The sequence below is a fragment of the Lathamus discolor genome, chromosome 3 (genome assembly GCF_037157495.1).
Source record: "Lathamus discolor isolate bLatDis1 chromosome 3, bLatDis1.hap1, whole genome shotgun sequence".
NCBI lineage: Eukaryota > Metazoa > Chordata > Aves > Psittaciformes > Psittacidae > Lathamus > Lathamus discolor.
This window is the reverse complement of record NC_088886.1, coordinates 135657431-135677303: the sequence shown is the minus strand read 5'-3', so window position 1 is coordinate 135677303 and position 19873 is coordinate 135657431. Positions and strand designations below refer to the sequence as shown.

At 40.3% G+C, this 19873-nt stretch overlaps 1 protein-coding gene across 1 annotated transcript in view; it reads left to right on the top strand.

The window, feature by feature from the left end:
- The first annotated feature begins 15030 nt into the window (after window positions 1-15030).
- The window catches only part of KNDC1 (kinase non-catalytic C-lobe domain containing 1), a 65328-nt gene continuing 60485 nt past the window's right edge, over window positions 15031-19873 (top strand). The window contains exon 1 of the mRNA XM_065671984.1: window positions 15031-15229. Coding sequence (XP_065528056.1) covers window positions 15134-15229 — 96 coding nt within the window. The 5' untranslated portion in view covers window positions 15031-15133. The remainder of the gene's footprint in view (window positions 15230-19873) is intronic.

Sequence of the window (19873 nt, the reverse complement as noted above, 5' to 3'; positions counted from 1 at the left end):
GTTTTTTTCTGTCGAGTTGTATTTCTGTTTTCTATATATTGAAAATTGGCCACTGAGGTAATTATGTAAAACTGATATACAAATATGTCTGGAAATGTAACAAGAGGGCATAGTGATGGATTCAGAACAGCATCTTCAAAACAGAAATATGATAAATAATGTCTCCAAAACATAACTGTGGTATACCCCAGAATTTTCTGAAATCAATTTGCAAATAAAGAAACACTCATCAATCTTACCATTTTTGGAAGAACAAAGAATTTATAGCATACTCCCCTTAGATGCTGTAGAGAATTTTGGACGTCTTTGTGTTTTAAGTCAATACAAAACTAGTTTCTTTGTCTCTGTTTTGAGGCTGCTAGATCATTAGTGCTCATTTTTGTTGAGCATTTGTTTGAAAGATGCTTATGCCATTGTTCTCTGCAACTTACACTGTTGTTCTCTGCTCATTAGCTCTTTTGTTATTTTTAGAAAAATATAAACACGAAAAAGTTACATTAATACAACACCATAACTCTAAGTTCACCATTTCTACTCTGTACAAATTTCCCTGGATCATAAATTTACAACCTCATTTGTCTGTTTGGTTTTCAAGATGTCAGAGCATCTCTAAACCACTTTTCATGGCATGTTTTTCCCTTATTGGCAGCGGCAGATTTTATGGCTGTTGTATGACAAGCTATGCTGCAGTGACACACAGCTTTATAAGGGCATCCAGTCCCTACAAACTTGCAAAGCCCCGCGAATATTTTCATACTGACTTAGTAAATGAGTCACAACCTTTGTGAATTGCCTGAGGGCACAAAGCAATTCAAAGAATCATTTAGAGAACTTATCTTTCCAGACTCCTGTGTTCTGTTCACTAGTTAACAAGGGTCTTTCTGTAATCACAGTAAAATGCTGATTTCTGAAAGTGGAGAAGGATCATTCTGTACATGCAGTGTTCTAATAGTCTTATTTAAGCATATGATATTGCCCAGTAGCAGACAGGGTAACTAAGTGAACTAACCAGATCTCTAGTTTGACACGGCATGGCAATTTTTATATTTAGGCAAAAGACCTTATATTCCTCCTCAGACAGCTAGAGGTAAAATATTATTTGATTAATAAGATTAATATGCATTCACTGGATATATGGAGGATCTGCTCTTCACCCAGTTCTGAAGAGGGCTGGCAAAACCCAGCTGAGCTGCATGAGCAACCACCTCAGCCATCCCTAACAAATGTCTTTGCAAAAAGTAGGGTAGGAAAGCAAGGGAGGGTGGGGGAAGATGTCAGTAATACTTTTTGAAACTTCCAAGAGCAGGTTATAAGACCTCTCTTTATTCCAGTGCTGCATCTCTTCTGTCATATTCTGAAGTTACGCAAGTGTAATTTAGATTAAACTTGAAATGTGGAAACAATTCAGCCAGTGATGCATAAGGAACAGGAACCAACTCTCCCCCTTCTGATTTTCTTCTGTCGAGCTAGAGAGACTAAAGAGCAAATCATCTCTACTTCCATTATTGAAATATAGTTCCTAATATTCAAAGGGAAGTAATCCACGGAATAAGCAAGCACTGTTAAAACACAGGTACTTTGCAGGGTGGCACCATGTCTTATGTAAGCTTAATGGAAATGCAACACGACAAAGGTTTTGTTGAAAACCAGGAAAGTTTTTATGCATACTTTTTTTCCTGTTCATTTCACACAGTGCCTGTTGCAACTGTGTGCTGCAGTAACACAAAATTGCCGTCATTAATAGTATAGACTCATTTTACATGCAGAAATAGGCTCAGCAGGATAGGTCATTATTAAATTGTAGAAAACATTAAAATAAACTGTGGGAATTGAGGTGGCTAATCTGGGCAAAGAGTTTTTAAACCATGAGGCAAGGTTAATGATAGTGTAACACTGGAGAGTAGAGTACCTAGACTACACTTGGGAGAAGAAAGTGAATTCTGTCCAGTTGATTAAAAAAAACAAACCAAAAAACCCAGACCCCAAAACCTGCCAGTCACTGAGCCTGTTATCAAAATGCTGTCACACCCACCAAAGTTGCTTTTCCCCTCTATTTCTTCACATTGGCTGAGGCCCAAAAAAAAATGTGTGACATCCCAGTCCGGTTTCACTTTGGCTTTCTGAATCTTGCAGAAAAGTAGGTGAGAGAACATCGCATTTTCATATTATCTGGCTGCAAATCTGTAGGATAAGGAGGTATATATTTGCAGCACTGTCAAACTGACACCACTGTACACACTCCACTATGTACTTAAGCCAGTGTTGCTTGTGGACCTCTCATTCTGACCTACTGACCATCTGCTCCTACCCTCATGTAATGTAACTTGTATGGAAAAGATGTCTGGGGTTCTTTCTCTGAGCTCCCAATAACATCTGTTCCCAGATAGCCAGGATTCATAGAAGCATAGAATGGTTTGTGTTGGAAGAGACCTTTAAAGGCCATCTAGTCCAACTCCCCTGCAATAAGCAGGGGGATCTTCAGCTAGACCAGGTTGCTCAGAGCACCATCCAATCTGGCCTTCAGTGTTTCCAGGAATGGGGCACCTACCACCTCCCCAGGGAACCTGTTCCATTGTTTTACCTCCGCCATTGTAAAAAAAAACCAATCTTTCCTTATAGGCACAGCTTGACCTCACACAGTCTCATCGTCTTCCTATGGCAACAGTAAGTTGGTTTGTGCCATGTCTTGAGAGCACCCTGGCGGCTCCTGTGCAACTGACCACTTGCATTCAAAGTGGTTACAGCCACTAGTCATGATAGTTTCTTACCACATTTTGTAAATCCCATGTGCAGGCAAAAAAAATTATACCAATGTCATCACCTGAGTAAACAAATATGGAATTCCACTGAACTGAGAAATAGGCTCCGTATTTTTAATGGAATATAGTGTGATGGATTATTAAGGCAGAGGCATCTAAGAGGCAGATACACCTCAAAGCTGAAGCCTGTAACACAAGAGAAAAGCACAGTGTGTTCAAGTTCATGATAATTCATTCTTTGTGAAGGACCCACACTTACTCTCAGGGTTTGAACATGCTTTCCTAACCCAAACTTATAATGGGATTTCTCTCCTTAAATGCCATTGCCCGTCTTTATTTTATGACTACCCAAAATACATGATTAGGCCTGAGGCGGAGAGAAGGTAGGGAGAAAACAAAGGGTCTGAAGACTGGTCAGATTAAGAAACGTGGAGCAAGTCTGTTGAGTGAACATGTTTCACACCAGTTTTGCTGATGTTGGCCAGGAATAGCAATACAGCCACTCTCCCAGGGCCATTAGTGGCTGTCCCCCAGCTGCAGCCAGAAGGTTGACTCCCAACAAGCTTTGCTAGCAGCATGGCACCAAAGGCAGGTATTAATATTCTGTCAGGTTACAAATATTGCTTTCTCAGATAATGACAAAAAAACAGTGAGGGATCTTCACAGATATTTCTTACCTATATCATCACCTTCTTCCCTCCTTCAAACAGAGAAGCAAGGTTCATTTTCCTAAATGCATTGTAGAGTGGGTTTTGAAATTTGCAGGCTGAAGGCACAGTGCTGTTATTATTACTTACTGTTAGAAAAGACAACACAGGGATTGCCATCAGTGAATCTGTCTCTCAGGTTTGAAATCTGCAGTCTGCAGCAATCTGGTAGGTTTGAGGAATAACTTCTGTTATTTGTACTGTATGAAGCCATAAATGGCTACTGAGAATGACTAATAGCCAAAGTGAAGTTCAGATTTTCACTGATCTCAAAAGCCACTTATTGCAAGTATATGAAAGCAACAGAGATTATTGATATTATACAACAAACCATAAAATCAGGAGGGAGAAAAATGCATCTTTTTCATCTTGTGGATGCTGAGAAAGTGTTCTGCGCTTTCCCTCTGTGCTGGATTTTCCACTGAAACACACACTGGAGGCGCAAGTGGGATCAATAACATCACAGTCACAGCTTTAAATACTGATTACATGATCAAGGACAGATACTGTTTGAGGATAAGCTAAAAAATTGTTCACAGAAGCAGCTGGTGCGTAACAGGAGTGACTGGACTGGACAATGAGGGTTTTGTGTGCAGATACATTTGAATTTTTCTGGCTGAAATTCTGTGCTGATTATATAACCTCTCTTGATTAATTGAGCCTCAGTGCCAGGTTGTTGGCTGCAGCTGAGGTATGCCTGGCATGGCTGAGGGGAACTGGCACATCAGACTGCTGCTAGGCTTTACTTTGTTCTGCCCCAAGCCTAGGACAGAATAAGCCATATGAACACTTGATATTCCTGTGTTGGTTCTGTAGTACCTAAAGGCTCTCCTTCATACCAAACAAAATGTCCAGTAGTTTGGCTTCACACTGGTCAGAGCAGTCCCAAAGACGTTCTGGCTTCAGGAGGACATTCCTGGAGGCCAAGTCCTCTTGTCATGCCCAGGTAGCCTTTTGTACAAGGTAGGAATAAAAGCCATTCCACTGATCCTGTGCCACCCTGACAACTACTTATGTCTGGGGAACCCAAAAGGCATCAGGTACATTAGGAAAACTAGAGGTTGTTACATTGAATATATAAGTGAATCTAGTCTTGTATTTTTAGGTCCCAAGCAGAAGAGGCTTTATGTGGGTATTCAGAGAAAAGACATGATGGGAAGAGTTTCCCCCTTATTCCATGAAATAGTAAGGAATGGCCAGAATTAGGGAAGTCTTACTAGGGAAGCTTGCCTGCTGGTACTTTTTGGTTCCTTCCAGCCCAAACCATTCTATGATTTTTCCTGGCTATGCTCCTACAAATAATAGTGGTTTATTTCAAAAAGCTGAATTGAAATAATTTACCTATCCTTGTGATGCAGATTAAAATTGGGATGTATCGCTTCGGATATGCAAGTAGCTGACTCTTTCCTGCCTGAAAGTGATGTTCATGTAGAAACCAATGTAGAGACCAAAACTTTCATGGAATCAAAAGAATCCTACACAATAGTGGATGGAGGCATTGGCACCACCTTGTACTCTTTCTTCTTCTCCCTGTGTGCTATGAGAGTTTCTTCATGGGATATTCATGTACTTAACCGCTTGTTACCAGCAATCTTTCCTTTTTTTTTTTTTTTTCCTTAATATAAATCAATTATCTTTACTAAGAATGAAAATTTAATAACATAACATGTTATAGATGAATCAATAGTTCTAACAGTTTGGAAGAGAGTTTTACCCCGTTGATTAATTTGGATTCTCAAATTCTGGTCAAATATACTGTAGTTCATGTATTTTATGATGCCCAAGATGGATTTGGTTTCATCCAAGAGGTAACTGACGATGCCTAATTAATGACAATGTTTCAAACCCATACTCACTGTAGCTACTATAGACTTTGAGCTGAACTCAGCGATTTATCTTTCCTCTTGGCTCATTAAACACTATTTTGAGCTCCACTAACATACAACTAATGATTATATCTCTAGCAGCCTTTGCAAATCAGTCACCTCTGCCCCTGAATTAGTTCTAAAAAAGACAGGGAAGTCTAAAAGTCTGCAGTCCTCTAAACCACACTGCAGCTCAATTCTTCAGGTCCTGTATCATGTGAAGGCTGAGAAGCTATTTTCTCCCCTTCCTGATAAGCCCTCTTGGTAAGAGTAACTCTTTTGCTCAGAGCTTCTCTCCTGCTAATCTGCATGTGCAATGTAGAAGATTCAGTCTTGTACAGAAAACAATGTTTTCTGGTTGTATTTTATGGCTAGATTCTGGGTATTGACTGCTTCTCCTCAGAGGAGCATTTCCCAGTATAAAGAAGTCCCCAGTGGCACAATACATAAGGACTACTAATGCATCCATCAGCAAATTATCTAGGCAACAATTACAAAATTGAGACTTGATTAGTGCAAATAATTGATTTTTCATTGCAGTAGCTGAATTGAGAAGTTAGGAAAGAGTCTTAATCTAGAGTGACTGGAAATAGAAGTGTTGGGATTTATTTTTTTTTTTTTCAGAATGCAAAAGGGCACACTCATCTGTGTGGGGCACCAGGGTTCAAAACCCAAAGCCTACCTGCATAGAGGACAGCTACTTCCATCTGCCAGGAGTGCAACCTATTCACAGCATTTTCAAACCATCATAGCAGAGGTCAAACTGTGCCCTTTTTTTCTATGCTTGTGACTACCATGTGAAAAATAAAAATCTCTATGGAACTATTTTGGAAATTAAATCTGCATTTTTAGTAGCTTCAGTACGGCTCCTGCTGTGTTTTTCAACAAACAGTTTCTGATACCCTGTGTGAGATTTGCCTCAGTTTGTATGTAAAAACCTTCTCTTCACCTCTTGTCAGGTCAAGTGACTTTATTGGATGATCTGTACTTTTGAAAGTTCTTTTAACTACCTTTGTTACTGATTGAAGGGCTTGGCAGAAAGATTGAGTTCAGCATTGTGATCTGAAATTGATTGTGATCAGACTCATTCTAATCAGCTCTGGCACAAAGTAACATAACATAGGGCCCTCTGCCAAGAACAGTCTGATCTCAGCTCCTGAGCGCTTCACAGCAGAATACTGCAGCCCTTGGGCTTCCATGGAGAGCAGTTGTTTTCCTAGAGTAAGAATGGAGAACAGGTTTCTGGATATGCAGTGTTGTTATTTTGGAAGGCCCGTAAGAAATATGGAGAAGAGCACCTGGCATGCTCTCAGGAGATTTGGGTTGTTTTGTCTTGCACAGGTGGAATTTCTGAATGCCTTTCCAATTCAATGTCAGGAAGAATGCAGTGACCCAAGCATGAAACAGTAGCTAAATCCTCACTGGAGACAAATAGTCACAATAAATAAAAAAAAATAAAAAAATTCTAAATATTGTATATTATCTCTGTTGCTAGTAAATCAAGTAATCTATGTTCTAGTTTGTCTTTATGTTTTATTGAGGACGATTCCCAGGGTAACCATGGTCATGTCTCGGAGGAAAGGAACAGAACAGCAAAGACACTAGTGGATTTTGTATCAGCTGTTGGGGAGAAGGTGATATTTTGGAGATATTAGGTATTCAGGAAGGACTTTTCCTGCTGATTCATTAACTTCAAGAAGGATTTTAACAATGCGGTTTGATTCACTGCTCCAAGGATGGGAGATTACTTTGTCTTGTTAGTGTTTTCCTTTCCATTATGAACGGCTCAATGATCTCATAAATTTCTGTAAAGAAAAGCTTAAGGAAATAGCCAAACGTCAGAAATACAGGCAATCTCAGGCTTAGAATTCTGCCTGCACATAGTTAATTTTTATGGTTTTTTAATATGATTTTAAGATTTAGCTAATTCTCATGAGGTGTTTATTTGAAGGACAGCTAGTACTACCTAAAGTTTCTTTTCCAGTGTGAAATTGGCATACGCATCATATTAGACTTTATTACGCACATTATCTTTTAAAATTATCTTCTGCACAACTTTCTAGTGTTTTCAAATGATAACCACTAAAATGAATTAAAAGAGCAAGGGGACCAATAGGTACTATAAAGACAATATTGTGTTATGAAGACAATGTTATAATGTCAAAACTAAAGCACTTCAGAATCAATTGCAGGACGCTTAGCAATTACACTGTAAATTTGGCTCTTCACGTTTACGGCTTAAATTTCCAGTTGATATGAGCCTCCCGAGTAATGTTGGAAGTGATTTATTTTCATGTTGCCTCACTTTACTGTGTGAAACAAGCAAAGCAGTCACCACCTTGCAAAACGAGCCTATTGTGGGAATACCTGGGATGTACTAAGACACTGAGATAGAGGAAGTCATGTAACACTCCCGAATGATAACAACAGAAAGAATCCCATTATCAACCTCTGTATATATGTATGTTTGAATACACACACATTTATTTTTTGATACATACTGCCTATGAAAAACCTAATAATCTAAATGAATTAATGAGACAGTGACTGAAAAATTCCCACATACCAGACTTAGCACTGGATTGACTTTGGGCTTTATCTTCTGTACCCTAATTTTCCAGTGGTGAAAAGAAAGACATGTGGTTACATATTGAATCATTACTAGGTAAATTTCCTATTTTTATAAAAATAATTCTGGTCTTTGATCTTGCATCTCAATGAGTTCTCTTCAAAGGAAATTATGCCGTAACAGTTTTGCTATTGACTTCAACTGGGGCCAAATTATATCTTTATTTCTGCTGTCTTTCCCTGCATTTCAGCTGGTACAGGAAGGTCATGTTCAACTGACCAGCATAGGATACTTAAAGAATGACAAAGAAAGTGGAGATGCCTCAATGCAAAGCACATTACCCTAAAGTAGTTCCTGATGTGAGCTATCTATGCCTGGAGTGCCACCTAGTAGAGATCATGTAGAAAGAATACAGGAACTGGAGATGCAGCTGCAGTTCAGATGATTATTCAGATGTATTAGATGTTTGAAAGATCTTGTGAGGAGAAAAACAAAGAATGCATTGATAGTCTTTCATGTGACAACAAATGAAACTACTATTCAAAGAAGATGCAATCAAATCGAAATCTTTAGACAGTGGACATGTGAGAAGATTATGAAGATGAGAAAAAGCAAAAATCTCCATAAAGAAATGCACCGAGGGGGTAGACAGGATCTATTGAAAAGATCAATTTCCCACACACATAAGGAAATTATGAAATTAAGGTTTATCAGTATTATAAAGGGAACAGAAGTGTAGTGTCATAGAAAAGCAATCATGACTAGAACACAGGTTTAAGAAAATGTGAAGTTTGGAAAAGACAAAGTCAAAAGCAACAGAACAGATGTACGCATAATATGGTAATCTGTAAAGAAATAGGAACTGAGATTAAAAGATTGGCTAAAGTGAATAAGTAGAGGCTGAAAATCAGAAGAAGCCTAAAATGTAGGGACAGGTGGAGTCTGATATTTCTATGAAAAGAATGATGTGACAGGTGCCTATAATGACTGAAGATTGTGCTTCATGATTCTTAAATTTACATCCCTACCATTCAACCCCATGGAAAGAGAATGCCTACAAAGTGAGCAGTCTATGTGTATGATTTGCTGATCCTCTTCAGAAATGCAAAGCTAACACATCCATATTGCCTTTTTAAGATTTGGAAGTACTTGGAATATGTACTAACCTGCCACTTTAGGCAAGCAGATTTATGCTCATATACAATTCGTAGCAGCAATGGGGCTGGTTAAAAAATTGCAGTATCTTTACCTTTTAATTCTTTCAGGTTTTTCAATAGCAGCAACACATAATTTCTTTTTTATTATAATGCCACAAAGGCAGAAGCAGCTGGCAACTGGCAGAAAGCTTTTCTCTACCTTGAAATATATATATCTGCTAAAGGAAGAACAGTATTTTCATCAACTGTGAAAGTATAAAGGTCCATGGCAGTGAAGTGCTCTCTGATTAATAAAAACCAAACAATTGAAATGGATATGTCATACACACACAAACCCCAACTCTTTATACTGTAATCCTTCAGTTCCCTCAGTTTCACATAAACTAAATTAAAATGAGAACCTTCAGGCAAACTACCATTAAACAAAAACTCTAAAAGGAGAATGTACAATCTAATTATAGTGTAACAAATGTGTACCTTTCATCTTCAAGGCTGGTACTCCAAAATTTTAACAGTCAATTATAATTATATAATATATTAAAAAGAATAACCAAAGTGCTATAATAAAAAGGAAAAAACTACAAAAGAACATGAAAGATATCTCCAGTGGCACAAAGTGGTGTAACAGTTGTATCCTATAAAATTTCCTTTCTCTTGTAGCTTGTATTTAGATTATTCCTCCCATCCTTCCTTCCTCTCTTCCTTCCCCCTCTTTCCAACCTCCTTTTTCACAATTTTTTATTATATAATAGCACAATTAGTGCCATGAAGCAATAAAGCATGATTGAAGTAATTTCTGTTCTGCAGATGTGTAACTAGTCAAGGACCTTTCAACCTAAGAAGATAAAACTACGGAAGATATGACAACTCTATAGCATCACAACTGATAGAAAGATGATAAATAGGGAATCTATCCACCCCTTTTTTAAATACAAGAAACTAGAGGCCTCAAATGAAACAAAGAATTTCCTTTATGCAATATGTGGGTCAGCTAAGGAATTCTGCAGTAGGATATGGTGGACAGTAAAACTATTCAGACTCAAAATTGAATGAACAAATTCATTAAAGAAAAATATTCCAGTGTCTCTTAAACCAGTAGACACTACCACTGCCTTAGGGAATATCTGAACTGTGACTCTTTGGAGGCTGTGAGACTGTACTGGAAGCACATAGTATATAACTACCTTGTTCCTACACTCTTCTCTAGACATCCGCTATCAGCTGCTGAAAGAGACAGAAATCAAGTCAGCTACTTTGCTGCAAGCACTGCTTATGTAGAAATTACAAACTGCCCTAGCTCTGTTACATTTGCCACAAATTAGATAGAGCTTAAAGGAAGAATGCTGTAACTATAAGAAGACTGAAATGAGATGTATTAGATCCAGTCCTTCTGCCTTGCTTGTGATCATACACCAAACTCCATGTTGATTCAATGACATTTTGGTCAAGATGTTTCTCATGTATAATTATCTATAGTATACCTCAAGTTCACCTTTGCTCAGTAGTTTTTCATCTCTAATCTACACTTAAGAAGTCAAAACCTGTAATAAATGTGATTCTTGGTGTTATTGTTGCTGAAGAGATCTCAGTTCATAATCAAACTCATTGCAGTCAGGTGAAGTTCCTGATGACTTGAAAAAGCAAAATATAACCCCCATTTTCAAGAACGGAAAAATGGATGACCCAGGGAACTACAGACCAGTCAGTCTCACCTCTGCCTGGCAAAATCTTGGGGCAGATTCTGCTGGAAGGCATCCTAAGGCACATGAAAAACAACAAGGTGGCTGTTGACAGACAGCATGGCTTCACTAAGGGGAAATCCTGCCTGACCAGGTTTGGTGGCCTTCTATGATGGGGCTATGGAACTGATGGACAGGGGTAGAGCGGTTGATGTCATCTACCTGGACTTGTGCAAAGCGTTTGACACTGTCCCACACAACATCCATGTATCTAAATTGGAGAGACATCAATTTGACAGATGCATCACTCGGTGGATAAAGAACTGGCTGGATGGCCGCACACAAAGAGTTGTGGTCAATGGCTCAATGTCCAGCTGGAGACCAGTAATGAGTGGTGTCCCTCAGGGATCGGTATTGGGACCGGTCTTGTTCAGCATCTTTGTTGGTGACATGGACAGTGGGATTGAGTGCACCCTCAGCAAGTTTGCTGATGACACCAAGCTGTGTGGTTCGGTTGATACACTGAAGGGAAGGGATGCCATCCAGAGGGACCCTGACACACTTGTGAGGTGGGCTGATGCCAACATTATGAAATTTAACCATGACAAGTGCAAGGTCCTACACCTGGGTCACAGCAATCCCAGGCACAGCTACAGATTGAGCAGAGAAGAGATTCAGAGCAGCCCTGCAGGGAAAGACTTGGGGGTGTTGGTCAATGAGAAAATGAACATGAGCTGGCAGTGTGCGCTCGCAGCCCAGAAAGCCAACCATATTCTGGGCTGCATCAAAAGGAGCGTGACCTCCAGGTAGAAGGAGGTGATCCTGCCCCTCTACTCTGCTCTTGGGAGACCTCACTTGGAGTATTGTGTGCAGTTCTGGTGTCCTCAACATAAAAAAAGACATGGAACTGTTGGAATAAGTCCAGAGGAGGGCCACGAGTATGATAAGAGGCCTGGAGCACCTCCCATATGAAGACAGGCTGAGAAAGTTGGGGCTGTTCAGCCTGGAGAAGAGAAGTCTCCATGGAGACCTCATAGCAGCCTTCCAGTATCTGAAGGGGGCATATAATGATGGGGTGGGACTCTTAATTAGGGACTGCAGTGATAGGACAATGGGTAATGGGTTAAAATTTAAATGGGGGAAGTTTAGATTGGATATATGAACAGAGCCTTGGGTGACATGGTTTAGTGTGAGATGTCCCTACCCATGGCAAGGGGGTTGGAACTAGACGATCTTAAGGTCCTTTCCAACCCTAACTATTCTATGATTCTATGATTCTACGATTCTAAACTCTGATCACAGGGAAATGATACATCTCTCCTGTACCTGCATAGTGAAACCTGTTTCAAATATCCTTTACCAAAGCAATTTTAGTTACAGTGTATCTCTTCAATCTATGACAACATTTCTTATTCCTTTCCAGGCTATAGAATATTAGTAGTGCAAAATAGTATTTTTATTTCTGCCTTTTGAGAACACTCACCTTTAAAAATGTGATTGCTGTTCTATATATTTCTGGTTTTAATATGATATTCACTTGCATGTTCAGCCAACCTCAGACTCAGAAAATAAATTCCACAGGCACTCACATATCCATCAAAACATCTTTCAAGAAATGCCTACCAATACTAGGTAGATATTTTAAGAACTTTACCTTTCTTAAGCAATATTGTGGAAAATAAAGAACAGAAAATAAGACTGCAGACAAACTGACAGCTTCATCTGCATGTGGGGTTTTTCTAATGTTGAACTGTGTAGTGTTGCATGTCCTCCAACTACTCCCGTGGGCCATGATTAATTGCAAATGTTAATCAGAATGAATATTGTAGTCTGAGAATCACTAAATGAATGTATCAAACAAGTTAAAATGCCTTTTCTGACAGTTGCTTCAACTGTCAGACCAATAAGGAAAGCAAAACAACAGAATTACTGATGAGAGCAGAAGCTTAATATAGCAGTCATTCTGGATATATCTATCAGACCGTATCAGTTCCAGTGGCTGTTCTGTCCTGCCTATCAGGGCACTTGTGATAAGGCTAAATCTGCTACAGGTTTTCATTTACAGATAAATTCTGTATTTATGTCATTTTGTTTTCCACTTTGTACATATTCCATTTGATATAAAAAGTTCTTCAGCAGAGCAAGTAAATTAACTAGAACAACCAGAAGACGGTCTCAAGCATCTCGAATCACTTGGATACACTTACTCTGACAAAATCTACCCAAGCCTAGACTCAAGGTCCAAATAATGAATCTTACAAGGAAATGCCTCATCACTCAATTACTAATTCCTTTTAGCAAGGGAATTTCTCTTATTCAACAAAAAATATCTATCCTTTTCGAAACTAGCATGTGAATTTCCATGCAGCATCCAGAGATTTGACTTCAACTATAATTTTTCAGAAATGTTTGTGAATGCTCAAGCAGTAATCGCAATGGAGTTCTTGTCTAAGATCTATTTATGGACAAGCATAGATTTTTAGACCCAGTTTACGCACATAAGAAATTTTTCTCTTTTCTTTTTCTTTACAATGCAGTTGTAAGTCCAGCCTGCAAGAGTCCAGAATTCAAGGTTCTTCTTGGCTACATTGTACTGTCTGAGGAAAACATTTTGCTAAATATGCTGGTGAAATACATTTTAAGAAACATTTTATAATAATACTGTTCTTAGTTTCATGTTGGGCTTTATTCTCAGAAGCATCAGGCACTCACTGTTCCCATGTTTTAACATTTGTCCACATTTAAATGCCTGAGATATCAAATTTTAAATATAGATACATATTGTTCACCACAAGTTAGTTCACAAATGTTAGTAAAAAGACAGCGTATATATGAAAGATTCCAATCTGCCTGGGTTTAGGTGTTTTCTCGGTAGCATGGTGTGATGGCAAAATTTATCCAATTAATATTTAATTGGGAGAAATCTTATAACTGCTGCAGGATTACTTCTATGAGGCAGTAAATCTTTGCTTCACAGTGTTTGTTAATGTATATTTTAATAGCTAATTAATCTTTTCCAAAAGGTACTACATACAAGAAAGAATATAAACCCCATGCTTTTACTTGATGCACTGTGTACATATAAATTCATTAACATACTCCATATTGACACAGAATTATAGGCATACAGGAAATCAGGTTAATGAAAATGGCACTATTATTTTCCAGCTACCTGTAGCTGTGAAATTTAATTACAGGAGAAAGCAGTCTATTCTCTCCATCTGCCACGCTGGTTACAATGGGGATGTAAAATTTCTATGTGCCTGCACCCAGGCTTTAAAGTTCAATCAGGAGACACCTGCTCAGGGGTTCAAGCAGTATGTGCAGTTACCTCTCCACCAAGCCAACTCCCTTTCCCAGGCAGAAAGGGGAATGGCTTCGACCTGTTTACACAACACAATTTGCAGTTTCCAATGGGGTTTACTTAAAAACATGTGCCTACGCAGGCAGTATTTCTGAAGGAATCCTTGATCTTGTGCCTTCATTTTCAAAAGGAGCCTTAATGAAGTTGTTTCAGGCACCTTAAGCACTGCGTATAGCAAAGAAGGGCTAGGAAGAAATGAAAATCGGTATTTCCAGACTGTTTTCGTGCTTGTCACCGTTTGACCTGCCTGAGGAGTTACGGCCATGATCAAGCCACAGAGATTTGGTCACTTGCCTAATTATAAACTCTGATATATGCAGTAAATCCAACGATTTGGAGAGCCGGGATGATAAAACGAGGCCAAGGCACACTGGCAGGCAGGTAACCTCACAGAAGGAAAACATTCGCCAGTGGGAGCAGCTCCCTGGCCATACCGACCGACAGCACCTCGGTCGCCAGGCCACGCCGCCTCCCCAGCCTCTCGACGGACACTAGATCGCCATACCCCCCTCCCGCGGCCACCGCTCTCCCGGAGACCGCAGCCCAGCTGGCTCCCTCGGCGCCCGGCGGCCGCAGCTGGCACTGCGACGCGCTGCCCCTCAGGGCCCACCGCCACACCGCCCCTCAGGGCCCACCGCCACGCCACGTCCTCAGTGCCGGGAGTTCATCCACCAGCGGGGAGGACGGGGTTCGCGCCCTGTGGCTCTCGGGGCGAGCGCCGCCGCAGTGAGGCCGCGCCGAGAGGGCGAGGCGGTGGCGGGCTGTGTTGCCATGGCAGCGCTGCCCCAGCCGAGGGCTTGAGCGGGCGGCGGCGGTGGCCGCCGGGAGAGGCAAGGGCCTCCCCGCGGCCGGCCCCCGCCGGGAGGGGAAGGGGTTAAAGCAGGGCGGGTGCGCGAGCCCGGCTCTGTGGGGGTCGCCGCCGGGGGCAGCCCGCAGGCGGGTGTGGGGATGAGCCGTGGCGGGGGCCGAGGGCCGTGCTCCGGGCGTGTGGAGAGGCTGCGGAGGTGAAGCCCCTGCTCCCTCGCCGGGCAGAATGGAGGCTGTTGGCGCCGCAGAGGACGTGTTTTATGAGGAGGAGGAGGTGAACTGCTATGACTTCGAGCCTCTACCGACGCTGCTGGAGGATGAGGTGAGTGAGGCAGGTGCGGGGACGGAGCCCCCGCCGCCCTTGCACTCACCTGTGATGAGGCGGCCTCAGGGGTAGATGACATGCCACTACTCCCGCTGGCGCCTCGTTCCTCTTGCCCCCGCCGTGGGGTCAGCTCCGCGGGCCCCGGCGCCGGCCGGAGCTTGGGGGTCACCCGGCCCGCCGGGAGCGGCCAGGCCGCTGCCGCAAAACTGTCCTTTTCGGGTTCACGGTGTGTTCCTCACGTGCTTCTGCCTGGTGATTCTGGCGACCAAGTTGGGCTTAGTCTGTCCCCGTGCACTTTCTCCACACAACAGCAGAGTGTGGAGAGTGCAGGGTGCCTCGTAACTCCCATGGCAGCAGTGGGTTAATGCTGCGGTCGGGGTGTGAGTGTCCTTGTCGCACCTGATACAGGGAAATTTCTTATTACAAGCAAAAGTGTTTCCTGTAGCTACAAACCAGATTTTTGTACACTCATCTCCTCCTGCCTTGTTGCTGTTTGTTCAGTTGCTATGCTAAATAACCTGAAATAACCTGTAGCTAAACCCAGTTCTGCCATCACATTTTTCTGGTTTTGTGCATGGTTTTGCACTTGGTTTTTATTGCTCTTGCTCATCTTTGTATCTTTCCACATGAACTGTGTTCCTTAGCCCCTTGTTGAATGTTTGGGCGGAATGCGTTGTTAGTTTTAAGTTGGTTGTTTGCTTTGGTTTTTTTTTAAGTGGAAATTTGGTAAACCATATATGAGCCACTTGTTCCCCAAATTAGATCTTGCAGACTTTCTCATTTGCTGTGTCAAGAACCCAAACTCAATCAGGACTTAAAAATGAGTTTTAAAACTAAAAGTCTCTTACAGTGTTTCTTCAGGGTGTGAGAAAACTGAAGGTCAACTCTTCTGTGTGAGAAAGGCCTGAGCCCATTTTTCTCACTTGCTAAATATATGCTTTGATTATGGATTCTTAGCAGTCCTTTCAATTTAGTTATTCCAGGTACATGAATATTTTCCATCGTCTTGTTGAGAGAATGAGCATGACCTGTTACCTGGCAGCTAGAGAAGTTAAAAGGGCTGCTTTGAAGTGTATTTGGTGGGCTTACCCAGGCAACCCAGTGTTTTTTCTTAAAATGTGAGGAATTTAATGAATGGTTAATATTTGTTTGACACATTTTCCATGATTTTTGGAACAGATTGTTTTCAAGTTTGTGTGAATTGGCAAAAAGGCTTAGGTGCCAGAAAACTGTGAATGCTTAGTCATTTAGTGGAGCCTGTGATTTTCATCACTGGACCTGTATAAGGAATGAGGTTGGGTTGTAATGTATGTGGTTTACAGAAGCCAATATGTGAATCAAAAAGCTGCCTGAGCTGAAAAGTAGGAAATGCAAAGGATATGGGTGTGTTTCAGATGCCTCTCTTTACTAGGACTTTCTTTGTCTCACACTCCTTAATATTTAATTTTAAGTTTTTTGAGAAGTTGCCTGTGGCCTATTCATTTCTTTTCTCTTCCTGCTCTCTCTTCTTCTGACTAATCATATGCTACTGCACTGTTTTAGATTTTCTGAAGAAAATACAAGAATAAAATGAGAACTAAAGTGAATAATTAAAGCATGATTGTCTGACCTGTTCACTTTTTTGTAGTTATTAAACAGTAATTGCTTTTACAACTGTATTGCACCGATAATGAGATGGGGGAAAAAGGCATCTGCATCTGTGTTACATAAGACAGTCGAGTTTTCCTGTAATTCAGGTGGACCAACTTTCACCGGTCCACGTATAGAAGTCATGCCTTGCCAGAAGCTTCAGCTTGCCAGAACCTTCTGTGCTGTAGTCTTAAAAGGACTTCTTCTTTTCTTTTTTTATCTCCCCTACAGTGAAAACTTTGTTTCTGTATGGCTTTGGGGATGCAAACTAGTCCACTACATGTCTCTGTGTTTTCAGTGCTTCATTCTCTACAAAGGCCTTGCTTTGTGGCAACGGCAGTTTTAGTAACTTGGGTCAAGATAGTGTAATATTTGGAGAAATACATGGTTTCTGTGGAGAAATACGTGGTTTCTGTGAAGAAATACCTTCACATCTTGGAGCACTGAAAAGAGGAAGGCTTGCAGTATGGTTGTGGTAGTGGTGTTTTGCTGTTTTTTTAATCTTTACCTAGACATCTACTGCTGATTGAAGCTACTGAACATTCTTTCATAGGCTTTTTTTTTTTTTTTTTTTTTTAATTCCCCCTTTTTTCCCCTTCCTTTTTGCTTTGTTGTGAGGTTGGGTTTTTTGGTTTTGTTTGTTTTTTTTGTGTATCGCCTAACTGCCCCATCACCCAAAAGGAAGATAAGTTTATCTGACATGAGTTCATTATTATCTTTTGTTTACTCCCTAAATAACCACAAACAGAGGTTTTTTGTAGGTTTATACTGTAGATATCACTACTAATGACTAATATCCTCTTGTAGAGCTCAGCCTCAAAGCTTGTCGTAAATTCTATCAAGTTCTGGTTGTGACTGGAATTTGATATTAAGGCTGTCTTAAAGGTTGATCCTGTGAGAGTTTAAAATAAAAATAATTACAGGTTCATTGCTTTGATCATAGAATTTCTATTACTTTTTTCTTTTTAATACTTTTTCTTGTCATAGAATTATCAGTTTGTCGTTTCCTTTCCAAGCCTATCCTCATCCTACCTATCAGTTTGGTCAGCTTCAAAATCTAATGGCTTGTGGTCCAGCTCCTTTTCATATGTTAATGTTTTCAGGTGCAGGAATCACTGTGCTGCCCTTTATGCTTGGAAGAAGTTCACCATAAAGATATGCAAACCCTCTTCATTCACCCTCAAAACATGATGGCACCATTACACATATGGTGCTAGGCACAGCACAAAAAAACAGATCTTTTGTCTTGTGTACCTGAACTGTAAGGGCTTTTGCTGTTCATTATTATGTAGGACTAAATTCAATGAGGCCAGGGTTCGTGATGAGTGCTAGAAAGCACCGTAGTAATGCTGCCATTAGTAAATCAACCCATCTCTAGGCTGATGAATATTAGAATATTGATAGTAGAAGTTAAGTTCTTACTTAAGTTAAGTAAGAAGTTAAGGGATGCTGGGGAGGGACTCTTTGTCAGGGACTGTAGTGACAGGACAAGGGGTAATGGGTTAAAACTTAAACAGGGGAAGTTTAGATTGGATATAAGGAGGAAATTCTTTCCCGTTAGGGTGGTGAGACACTGGAATAGGTTGCCCAGGGAGGTTGTGAGTGCTCCATCCCTGGCAGTGTTCAAGGCCAGGTTGGATGATGCCTTGTGTGGGATGGTTTAGTGCGAGGTGTCCCTGTCCATGGCAGGGGGGTTGGAACTAGATGATCTTGAGGTCCTTTCCAACCCTAACCATTCTATGATTCTATAAGTTTCCCAATTAATAGTAAGCGTGCCTTATTTCCCACCTGGATTGGTTTGTTTGTTTGAGAGTGGTTTTGTTCGGTTATTTTTTGTTTATTTGGAGTTGTGGGTTTTTTTCCTCATTTATTAAGCATTCTGCTTCAGACTAAAAAGCAAAATAAATTTTTGAACTGAAGGTGATTCTGTGTTTGAAGGCTATTATGAGTGCAATACTTGATTCTCTGAAAAAACATGTTCACAAACTGTTAACCTTTCTGTAAATGGTAATCCAAATATCATTTATGCTCACAAGGACTGAGGTATGAAAAGAAAGTTTAAACTCTATTTTCCAATGAATTAAAAGTTTAAGCCACCATGGTTTTCTGAACTTTAAGATACCTCACATTCTGTTTTGCTGACTATCTCATACTTTAAGTAATATAGAGCTGTATCTTCAATTCAAGGTATAATTAATATAATTCAGGAACATAGATTTTTAGTCTTAATTACTGCATGTAAATGAGAAAATATTATGTGTGATTCATAGTGGTATAGTTTGATGTAAAGTAACTTCTGTAGACACTTCCATTTTTGTTAGTGTATTTCTCCTTACGGTGGGATTGATGTTTTGTTTGTATGATTTTGTCATTCCTTTATGTTCATGAAAGCTTTACTCTGTATCTGTGGGTACTGTATTACTTTTGAATTTTAAAAACTGTACATAAAAAGGCTTGCTTGCTTTGAGCTAAGCATTGTTTCTGAATATCTTGCCTAGGAAAGCCACATTGTAGCCACATTTTATTTTTTTTTTTTAAATCGACTCTTCACAGCCTTATTCTGATAGCGGGGCCAACGGAAGTTGGCTTATAATTTAGGACAGTAACTTAGAAATGAAGTCCATGAGCTATTTTGATCACTGAGAGCTCTGAGTATAATGGGGAGGCCTAGAACAACCAAAGTGTTTGGTTTTCAGTCAAAGTGTAAGAACACTTTTCCTATGATTTGCTTGCCTTTTGAGTGTTTATTAAATAGTCTATACAACTAAACTTCACAAGAGCATCATTCTTAAGGCAGGCTAATTTAAAGGGTACTGCTTCCCAGATCACAGATGGTAGGGAAAACTGCAGTGAAGAGAATTTTTAAATAGTTTATCCGAAGACTCCTGGGAGAACTTTAGTGAGACATGGGTTAAACAAAATGTTTTAACTTAGTCTCTCTGTTTTTACCTCCCTGACTTTGATGCAGTGTTTATGTAACTCACATAGCTCCCATAGTAAGTAATTTTTATT